This window comes from Prionailurus bengalensis, chromosome A3, assembly GCF_016509475.1.
Source record: "Prionailurus bengalensis isolate Pbe53 chromosome A3, Fcat_Pben_1.1_paternal_pri, whole genome shotgun sequence".
NCBI lineage: Eukaryota > Metazoa > Chordata > Mammalia > Carnivora > Felidae > Prionailurus > Prionailurus bengalensis.
The window spans coordinates 110,679,000-110,690,653 of NC_057354.1; the positions used below are offsets into that span (position 1 = coordinate 110,679,000).

An 11,654-nucleotide genomic window follows, 5' to 3' on the forward strand; every position below is an offset into this window, starting at 1 on the left:
GGTTCTTGCATATCACATTTGAAATTGGTATTCTAATTTGTGCTTGAGTAAAATGAAATTTACTACCTGTTTTGGATTTTGGGGTTTCCTGTGAATAGTCTACATCTGTGGTTTCCAGAGTGGATTTGTGCCGGCCATTCCTTTTGACTAATGGCAGAGAGAATATTAAAATGTTCCCTTTTATGTATTTGTTATCTATTCAAAGTTAAAGAAAATGAGAATTCACTAATATTTAATAAGTGGTTTTCACTGGTGCCCTCACTTTGGTCTTAAATATGATTATGAATTTTTCTTTTTATAAATGAGTGTTCTTAAAGTGATGATTTTTTAAATGAGAAGTGAGGGAGAGACAGAATCCCAAGCAGGCTCTGTGCTGCCAACATGGAGCCTGATGCGGGGCTTGATCTCACTAACCGTGAGATCGTTGCCTGAACTGACACCGAGAGTCAGACGCTTAACCTACTGAGCCACCTGAGTGCCCCTCATCAAAACCTTTCTATAAATATTGGATAGTATTAAAATGAGTGTCTTGATTTGGTAAGATACACTTACTCCATTTCGGTCACACATCTTTGTGAAATATCTCTTTGAGCTGTAATCTGTTAATACCTGATCTTGAAATAAACTGACCTGAAACTAATTATCTTGTCCACCTTTGTTTTCTCTTTCATTTCATAGACTTGATGCTTACTTACAGGTTCATGCCTAATATTTGTCTTTCACATTTGTTAATGACAGTATTTTGGCATGACGTTTGCCTTTTTCATGTTTTTGCTGCTACTGTTTTTGGTCTTTTTTGATCGATCTTTGCTGTTAAAGGATAACGAATGCCTTCTGTATGCCACCCAATGTATTAGATGTGTCACTCTTAGGAGGGAAGAAAGCTGAAGTTCAGGAGAATTAAAGTTACACAGGAAGAAAGTGGCAGAAATGGGCTTTAGAACCAGGTCTAGCTCTCAGTACAAACCTATTTTTTCTGTGCCGCTGGCTCTCAGTATCACACACACCCACGTGCACACACGCATCCCACATCCACAATTGAATTGTGGGCTATTTTTACTTTAGAGTTGGCTTAGGATAAAAGCTTCCTTTCTGTAGAAATGACTCTTTGGAATGTACTCTTCTTGTATGTCTTGGAGGAAAGCAGATATGCTAGAAATATTCTCTCTAGCTCTCAGACAGTTGATCCAAAAACACTTTATAGCAGAAATGTAAAAAGAGTACTGGTTATAATAATTACTGTTATAAAATAGTAATTTATTAAGGATCTGAGAGTGAGTTTGCTCCAATCCTGCCTGGAAGAAAGAATGTGCTTTTAGGTATATTAAGGAACAGCTTCTTCTTATGATAAATGCAATGAATAGTGTATTGTATAGTTCTTTGATTTTTTTCAGTGACCGTAGAGGCTGGTACTGCAAGAGACATCTCCATCTGGCAGCTGGAAGATTATTTATTAGCCAGTCTTGCCAGCATAGTACTGTACTGTTAAGTCTTCTGCAGGCAATGGATTTAAAGAAATACTTTTATTTACATGTTAAGTTACAGAATACTGATTCCAAAATGACTGGATTGTAAGAATCCTCTTCGCACACAGGTATCTACAGGAGGTGGGTTACACGGATACTATTCTAGATGTGAAATCTAAACGAGTACGAGCTCTCTTGGGCTTTTCAAGTGACGTCACGGACAGGGAAGATGACAGAAATCAGGACTCAGTTATAAATGGCACAGAGGCTGAAGTTAAAGAGACAGCAATGATTGGGTGAGTATTTTGTCTGGGTTACTAAATAATTTTGGTTTATGGGTGACACTTGTGATACTTGCAATTTTAGATACTGTTACAGGAATAATTTTTTTATAAAGTTTAATTAAAAAATGGAAATTTCATTTGGTAGAAGATAACCTATAGGGATTAGAGTTATTTGTGATTATTATAATATTTTTTGTTTAAGATATTTTTATTTGCTTGAAATTTATAGATTTAATAGATTTTAATATCTTGAAGCTCAGTCACTTACTGTTAGAACTTCACAAAAGATCATCTTTCAAAATTCAGTTCAAATCTGTAAAAATGAAATTTCATTCCTGGTGACCTAGAACTCCTATAAATTCCTCAAATTTTTTAGAAGTAAAACTTTTAACCATGTTTGTGTATTTAATAATACTGTAACCCCTCTTTCTTTTGAAAATTATCTATTTTGAGTTTATGTTTTTAATTGATAGAATCAGTGTGAGAAATTCAATAGCTATTTGAAATATTTTGTTTTGCATTTTGGATCATATGTCATACAATTACATGTAATTTTGTTTAAAATGAATATGAACAGTTAAATAAGGAGATTCTTTATTGAAAAAAATGTTGGCATGATTCTTAAATAAAAAGCCAAAGATTCTATGAAAGTCTAAATATTATGTTACTTCATTTTAATGCATGTTAAAGCCATAAGAATGGTTTAAATTGAACTCTATACATTTTCTAGTAGGAACAGCGTTTCTGTTAGTTGGAACGTTAAAATTATGGGATATGGGTAAAGGCTCAAAAATAGGACTTATAAGTTCTCTAAACAAATGTCATTGGACCCTTCTTAAATGTATTCAGTAATAACTAAGACTACATTAACTTGTTTTTATAAATGTAAGATTAGATTGTTTCTTTGTGTAGATACAAACAATGCAGGCCTTATTCCTGATTATAGTTTTACCTAAAGGGTTATTGTAAGTCATTGTAAAGATGTTCAGAAAAGACCACTCTAATTGTCTTGTGTTTTGTCCTTGACCTGTGTTTTGAAACTGAAAAGGGTATTATTCTGAATCTGTCTGATTTATGTAGGGATAGAGAATAGGGTGGAAAAAAACCAAAAACATAGCTCTCAACAGATTTGAAATTTGAGATGTATCTGTTTTGAAAATTTTGTCCATAGTTGTGGTTAATTTTTTTTTTTTTTTTAAGAAAATGCCTTTTATCTAAAACATTTCCTAATTAACTGGAGAGAAATCATTCTATTCTGGCTATTAGGAAATTATTTACTAGATTTATTTTGAGGGACTAAATTAAAATTGTATATGTTTGAAAAGTCAGTCATTTTGAAAATGAATGGTTTATTCATTAACACGATCAAGTTTTATAGTATTAGTTTGACTAATAAGTTATTTCATGTGCACATTTACTTTTTTCAGCTCCTTAGCTGTTCAGCAGAAATGTAAGATTGCATTAGAGAAAATTGACCTAGTAGTTATTTTTTTAGTTATAGAAATTGATATTGTTGGAGGAAGAATTGCAGAGAGTAAAAGAATAGAGAAAAATAGAAAATATTTTTAAATGTTTAAAAAGAAAATATTTTTAAAAAGAAGTACATTAAGTTTGACTTAAGGATCAAAAGAATACTGAATCAGGAGGGGCCATTAGTCTGAATAGTTATGATTGTAAAGTACTTTAAGAGTAACCACTTCCTATAGTGCTTTTCCAATTAAAATCCATGGAAATGTAATGGATAAGAATCAGTGTTGTTCATAACATGATTTGAGGGGTCATAGTTATAATATAGACAAGTTAATGCAGCATATCATGGATTAATTCTTATGTTAAGTATAAAAAATGAACTGAGCAAGACGTACATGTTTTAAACCAGAAAATCCGAGTTAACAGATTCTGCCTCCGTGCTGGATAATTTCAAATTCCTTGAAAGTGCAGCTGCAGATTTCAGTGATGAAGATGAAGATGATGACATTGATGGAAGAGAAAAAAGCATCATTGATACTTCAACGGTGAGTTGGTTACTCACATATTAATATTTTTAGGGATCATTATGTGTACTTTAAAAATAATCTGTGTTCTTCAACCTAAACTCTTAACTTTTTTTGTGTGTGTGAATTTGGGGACATTTAATCTAAGAGGTTTCAGTATTGAGTTAAAATTCAAGAATATTTTTAGGATGGCAGCTTTCTCTTAAAGGTCCTCACTCTTTGGGGCACCTGGCTGGCTCAGTTAGTAGTACATGTGACTCTTGATCTCAGGGTTGTGAGTTTGAGCCCCATGTTGGGTGGAGAGATTACTTAAAATATAAAAAAAAAATCTTGAAAGATCCTTACTCTTTGACTGGTTAGCTCATTAAACATTTCAGTATTTCTGCAGAGCTGTTGAATGTGGTAAAAATGTGTGTGTTATACCAGTGCAGCGTTATTGGTGCTATAAGACAGTAGAACTGACAGACCCATTATGGTGCCTGATGGCGACTGGCATCACCTCTAACTGATGAGGTTTTTGTGACTTTTGCCTGGGTTGCTTTGGTAGACAGATGTTATAGACTCTCAGAACTCTTCCATTAGATTTCTTCAAACAGATTTAAAGTTATTCTGCAGTTTTGTTTAGATCTTCATAAATTTGTTGACTTTCCCATGGTAGTTTCCTGGAATAAGAAGTGTCTCTTGCTTCTTCTCCCTTCTCTTCCCTTCTCCATTCTGTCACCTTCAGCCCCTCTTGTTATTTTCCCTCTCTTCTTTTTTCCTCCCTTCTTTTTCCTCCTCCTCCTCTCTTCTCTCTCTTCTTCTTCCCATCCTTCTCCTCTTTTAAGTAATAGATGAGGTCATGCTTTGTTTAGAAAAATGTTTACATTTCCTCTTCCTTGTGTATTTAAGAAGAGTAAGGTAGAAAGCAAGGTAGGGAAGCTGACTGGACCTAGAGTTGAAAGCCTTGGGGTTAAGTTCCATTTCTGTTACTAGTTACCTGTGCTTCTTATCCTTCAGGCTTAGTTTTATACTTTGTAAAACAGAGGTCATAATACCCATCTTATCCTCAGAGGATTTTGTGAGGAATAAATGAGATGTTGTATATGAAAATGATGTATACGCTTTCTGGGTGTAACTCCTCTCTTCTTGATGCCGTTTGCTTCCATCAGAGACTCTCAAATTATTACTTCCAGATTCTTATTTCCCTGAGCCACTGTTCAGTAGCATTCTGCTGGTACAGGCTTGTCATTGGCATTATTTGAACTTCAAGTAGTCACCCCCAATTTTTCGTATGCAAATACGTAGTAATAGCATGTGTTTTAATTTCCTATATGAAAAGAAAATGCCTAAACTTGTATGATCCCTTTTCTCTGTCCTAGTCATTTGGAAATTTTCTACTGCCTTGTGATTTTTATGGGCTGATTGCATTGAGATCATATTTTCCCATCAAAATACTTTATTCGTAACTCAGTGGTAAATGATCACTGATTATGATGCTTTACATTATTTGTTAGCCATTATATTGATTTAAATATTAAGAAAATCTGTAAGTTGATTATTCTAAGTATTAAGTATGGTCTTCCTAGAAATTCCTAACCGTAAACTGGTTTCAAGAATTTTTAAGTAATCAAATTCATAAAGATCTCCTATCTTCCAGTTAGTGCAGATTGTAGCAATTCTGTGACCAAGCAGTGAAGGCACAGCTAATATAAAATACTTAACCCCATTTAACCACTGGATTCAAAAATCCTTTTAGCTTTTCAGGAAAAAACATCTCTAAACAAATCATTTCTTTGTAAAGCTTTGCTAATTTTTAGGATACTGTACACATTTTCATGGCTGCAGGTTAATAGCCACATACCAAAAGGACTTTCAAAGTCTAACTCTATGTAGCAATGAATAAGCATGACTTAGAAAACGTATCATGAAGCTATATAGAGAATGACTGAAAATTATTCTATTAAATGTTCCGTGAACAAACAGGTTTTTAAACTATTTCTTTAATCAAAATTGTTTAATAGATTCAACTATGAAAATATAGGAACAAAGCCATTAGTAACTTTTATTTGTGTGTAGGCTATAAAATAGTGTTGTGGTATCTTCAGAAAACTGCTGTGTTCTCTTATCTTGCTCTTTACCCTCTATTACAGTTTGGTTGTTCTTTGAGTTACATTCTGGATCATTTCCTCCTCTTTCCTTCTTCTTCCTCATGATCAACCTCTTCATCTTATTTTTCTTTACCATCATGGTCTTCATTCTTATCATAGTACCATTAGTTATGTGTAATAATGATCTTGAAATTATACATGTATATATAAAGTGATTATCTTTAAAATTTTGAAGGGTAACTTCACCAGCAAGATTTAGTCTCCACATTCAGATACTTAGGAAGAAAGTAATGGGATTAAGAATCATTAATTGTTGTGTTAGTCACAGTCTTGTCCCTATTTATGTTATATTTCTTCTAATGATTTGAAAAGGGACCTTCTATCCCTTTTTCTAATCTTTGTGGCACCCTGTACAACTCCTAACTTTTTTGTATCTGCCTTAATTTCTTAAGCTGATTTGTAAACTCACTGAAGGTAAGAGTGGAGTGGAACCTTAGACGTAAGGAAAAGTAATATGTGCTTATTACAACAAACCCCACCCCTTCCCATTTACTAATCCTACTCTTTGTTGGTAACCATACTTTTCTTCTATGCCTAACCATTAAAAACACAGGAGTTTTGGGGTGCCTGGGTGGCTCATTTGGTTGAGCATCCGACTTCGGCTCAGGTCATGATCTCGCAGTTCGTGAGTTCGAGCCCCTCGTCGGGCTCTGTGTTGACAGTGCAGAGCCTGAAGCCTGCTTCCGATTCTGTGTCTCCCTCTCTCTCTGCCCCTCCCCCCCTCACACTCTGTTTCTCTCCCTGTCAAAAATAAATAAACATTAAAAAAAAAAAGTAAGAACAACAACAACAAAAAAAAACGACAGGAGTTTTAATTTATTTAGGTTGGGGAGACTTGATAGTGATCTGCAGGTTGCCATATTTTCATTCATAAGGTTATGCGGAGGAGATGAAACCTAGAACAGATTAGGAGTTAATTTTGTGACAATACCATATTTAGTAATAAGAATGTTGAAAATACATTCAGACTTTCAATGTAAGTCTGTATTTTCTCTGCCCTTTTTGTTAAGCATCGAGAACAAGAATTCTCTATCTACAAGATGTTGGTGATGGCCTATCTAATTTATATCTGGTGTCCCATCAGGGTCAAGGAAAGAGAGGGATCAAGCCTCTAGGGTGAAAGAAGAGGGATTAGGCAGTGTGTTTGTGGAGCAATGAGGTTAGCATCTTCTCTTGGCATAACTCTTGAGAGATACTTTTTGACCTTGGTCTGGCCGCCCAGGGAAAATTAGAACAAATTATTGACATGTGGTTACAAAAGAATTCACCTTCAGCATGGGTTTTCTATACCACAGTATGTCAAACTGGTCTTGCTTTTTTTGTTTGTTTAATAGATTCATAGATGGGAGATTGGAATATGCTGTAAACATAAAAGTATGTCTTGATTTTAGGGAAATATTCCGAATAGTTAAACCAGTTATTCTAGCAGCATTAAAGAATCCTTGATTTCTCCTATTCAGTTTACACACACACACACACACACACACACACACACACACACACACACACACACACACCAGGACAGTTAAGGCAGATAAGGTTTCATTCATTGCACCAGCTTTCTTCTTCTGATAGTGGCTTCCTGGAGTGCTGCACTGAGAAGGATTTTTGAGACTGTATCTGATCTTAGATGAAAAGCACTATGATTGGTAACTGATACCAGGAATGAGCAGGAGAACAGGGTAATACAAGTCAGGTATTTGTTACCTCTTAGAGTCTGTTTCTAGACTCTAGTCTGTCCTATTGATGAGTCTGTTGAACCCTTAAAATTTTAAACCACTCACATTACCCCACTGATACAGTTTGATCAACTCATGCTATTTCCATTTTGCATGAAATGAAGAAGCTGAGGTCTGGAGAAGTTGAGATACCGAGTCCATTGTAGCAAAAGAAACTGCAAACCAGTCATCCTAATTTCTTTGGGCTCTTAGTGGTGCAGGTGACTAAAAAGAAAATGATTCATAACAAGTATTGGCATATAGATCTCAAAAATTACTGATGCATGCCTTAAGCCTAAATTTTAATCCTTCAACTGGATTTGTGATTCCAGAGACATTCCTAAATAGATAGAATGAGACATAACAGCCCTTGCCAGATTTTCTAGTAAATCTAAGTTAAGTCACACTCTGAAAGATCAAGGTTTTAGAAAAAGTTTAAATATGTAGAGAGTTATTGGAGAAAACTGATGCCAGGTTGGAACAGTAGAAATAGTAATGGGAACCTTTTTTTCCCCCTCTAACCGAATACTTTCTAAGTCTTAAGGCATGCATTTTGGGATTTTAGATTTTTAAGGGAATGATGTAGTAGAGCTAACCTTTATCATGGTTATATTCTGTAAAACCTTTGCACTGTTGTGTGAAATGTTTCTCATTTTGGTTAGAATAGAACGTCTACACGTTACACAGGCTGCATCCAAGAAATGTAAGAGATGGTTGTGGTTCTCCTAGTACTGTAGTATGTCAGGGACATTTTTCATCGACTATAACAATGTTTTCAATATCTGATTTCATTCGTCTATTTAAAACAAGCCATCATTGAACAAAGTTTAAATGGTTACTTTAAAATGTGTAATGTGTATCTTTTCAAAATGACCCCTGTTTTCCATTGATTTGGTTAGGTATTACAGCTATTTAACATAACAAAGATCTACTTTCTGAAGAAACCAATAGTTGAGTTTTCTCATTCGATGAGAAAGGGATACTGTTTTTCTTTATTTAAATTAATTCCAGGGGCACCTCCGTGGCTCAGTCGGTTAAGCGGCTGACTTCGGCTCAGGTCATGATCTCGGCGGTCAGTGAGTTCAAGCCCCGTGTCGGGCTCTGTGCTGACAGCTCAGAGCCTGGAGCCTGTTTCAGATTCTGTGTCTCCCTCTCTCTGACCCTCCCCCGTTCATGCTCTGTTTCTCTCTGTCTCAAAAATAAATAAACGTTAAAAAAAAAAAGAAATTCCATAATATATCCTAAAATTTTAATTTAGCATGTTTTTTCGTTAGATTGTTAGGAAAAAAGCATTGCCTGATAGCAGTGAAGATCGAGATACAAAAGAAGCCCTAAAGGAGTTTGACTTCTTGGTTACATCAGAGGAAGGAGACAGTGAGTCTAGAAGTGCAGGCGATGGAACAGAATGGGGTAAGGAAGCATATGGATCCCACCAGAGACGTTAAGTAAAAGAAACCAGTATTTTACCAGCAGGGCAACATCTTGAAGAACACTGTAAATTTCTCATAATGTTGAAATGTTGAACATCCTATGAACTTTTTACTATTGTCACCTTTTATCCGGTGTATATATCTGTGTGTGTGTGTGTGTGTGTGTGTGTGTGTGTGTGTGCGCGCGCATGTGTGTGTCTGTTTAAAGAAAGTTGTATTGGTTATCTTATTTTTTTTTAAAATATAAGCAATATCCATGAAAATAATTTGAATCCGTATACAGACTGTTCTGTGTTTTCTGCCTAGATAGTAGAACTTGAAAATCTAGATTTTGTAGAAATTGAGTATGAGAATGTAATAGAGGGTTTTAGAGACTCATCTCTGGCATCTTCTGTGCAAAAAGAAGTACAGATTTAAAAAATTGTAGTTACTCATTCTAGGCAGATTTCATCAGTTTGTACGAGGCATAGAAACCAATTGTATGGAAACCAATTTGACAATAAATTTCATATATTAAAAAAAAAAAAAGAATCTTGTTAGTTTCTGGCAAGTAATAGATTTCACCACACATCTTCTGTGACCTTCCATTACTATTGTTTTGAGTCTAGTGAAGATAACAATAAGGTTTAACTTTTAATTAAAAAAAAATGGAAGACCCTCTAGGATCCAAAAGCTACCCAGTTTAATTTATTACTAAGAGCTGATTGATGAAATATTAACATTTTTAAAAATTTTTTTTGAGACAGAGGGAGATAGAGCTGGAGTGGGGGAGGGGCAGATAGAGAGGGAGACACAGAATCTGAAACAGGCTCCAGGCTCTGAGTTGTCAGCACAGAGCCTGATGCGGGGCTCAAACCCACAAACCGTGAGATCATGACCTGAGCCGAAGTCGGATGCCCAACCGACTGAGCCACCCAGGCGCCCCGAAATATTAACATTTTAAATTGTTAGATCTTTCTGGAAAAATAGAGTATTTTTATTATTGATAGATTATAGTTAGAGCTATAAAAATGTTGAGAGTTTTAAAATTTATTGTGTTTAGTATATTCAGAGGCCCAATAAAGTTTTTAAAACTGTAGATTGAAATTTAAACTTCTTAAAAATAGATTCCTGTTTGTTCTGATTCATTTAGATTTATTCCAGTCATCCAACAAATATTGATAAAGTGCCTTCTATGTGCCAAGTCATTTGGTGAAGATCCTTACCTTTGTGGTCCATATAGTCTGCTAAGGGAATATAGCCAGTAAGCAATAAACATAAATGATAGAGCATGTCAGAAGGTGATAAATGTTGTGGGAAATAGAAAAAGTAGAACAGAGTAAAGGAGATAGGGAGTGCTGGGCTCAGGGTGGCCTGGAGGAGACAGATTACAATTTAAAATTGTAATGGGGTAGGCCCCATTGAGGGGTAACACCTGGACAAAAGACTTGAAGTGGATTGATGGGTTGACAGTAAGATATCTAGGGGAGGAATATTCAGGAAAAAAAAAGCTACAGCAAATGCCCCAGGATAGCAGTAGCCCTCATATGCTTGAGGAATTCTGGGACACCAGAATGGCTGAAGCAGAGTGATTCTAAGGGGAATATGGTAACAAATGATCAAATCGTGTAGGGCCATAGACCACTGGTGAGATGGGGAACTACAGGGGAATTTGAGCAGAAGGGTGACATGGTCTGACTTTTAAAGCATCATTCTGGCTGCTGTATTGAGAAAGACTACCTTTAGTAGCCATTGTTGGTAATAATCTTGATGTTAGGGGAAAGGGGGCAATTATTGTAGTAATGCTAGCAAGAGACAGGGTGATTAGAAAAGTAGTGTATGTGCTAAGTAGTCAGATTCTAGATGTGTTTGGAAGGTAGAAAAAACAGTATTTCCTGAAATATTTGATGTGAGGTGTGAAAGAAAGGGAGTTTTTTGGTCTGAGCAAATGGCAGGATGAAACATTGGATTTGGAAAAGGGGGGAATTTGATTTTATATGTTTAGTTGGAGATATCTTAGAATTTCTCATGGAAATGTAGAGTGGGCAGTTGGATATGAGTCTTGAGTTCAAGCAAGAGTTCTGAGCTAACACATAATGTTATATAGTATATAAATTTATACTAAGTATAAAATATGTAACATATTTACTCCTTAAATTTTCTTCTCTTGAAATAGTGAAAATTAATGATTGAATTTCTTATCTGCTAGAAGCTCAGTTTCCTGTTTAAGAACTTATAGGCTAACAAATCACTTAAATTGCTTTAAATTTTGAATGAAGGTTGATTGATAAGTTTACAAAGTGCTGTTTATAAGGCCTGTAAAAAAATGATTAGTTGATGAACACATGCCAAAAATATAAAATTTTTGAAATGAAAAGATCATTGAAGACTGTTTTGTATAATCTCTTAATAATAATCTTCTCTCATTACATAAATTAATAAGTGTTTTTTTTGTGAGTCAGTCATAACTGAATTCAGAAAATGGAATGAAAATGAGGGCTTCTCATTATAGAGTTGTGGGGCTTAATTTAATAAAAGTCACTCAAATCTTCTAGTGTTTTTTTCTGTTTCTTTCAAGAGAAATTTAATATTATTACCTAGGAAATTGAATTGTCGTTTCTTAGATATTACAT

General features: G+C 35.0%; 1 protein-coding gene across 4 annotated transcripts in view; it reads left to right on the top strand.

Annotated features, from left to right (window-relative positions):
- Positions 1-11,654, top strand: part of STRN (striatin) — a 94,214-nt gene that overhangs the window by 48,537 nt on the left and 34,023 nt on the right. For all 4 annotated transcript variants that reach the window (XM_043604173.1, XM_043604171.1, XM_043604175.1 and 1 more), the window contains exons 5-7: positions 1,595-1,762; positions 3,630-3,765; positions 8,887-9,022. In XM_043604173.1, coding sequence (XP_043460108.1) covers positions 1,595-1,762; positions 3,630-3,765; positions 8,887-9,022 — 440 coding nt within the window. The remainder of the gene's footprint in view (positions 1-1,594; positions 1,763-3,629; positions 3,766-8,886; positions 9,023-11,654) is intronic.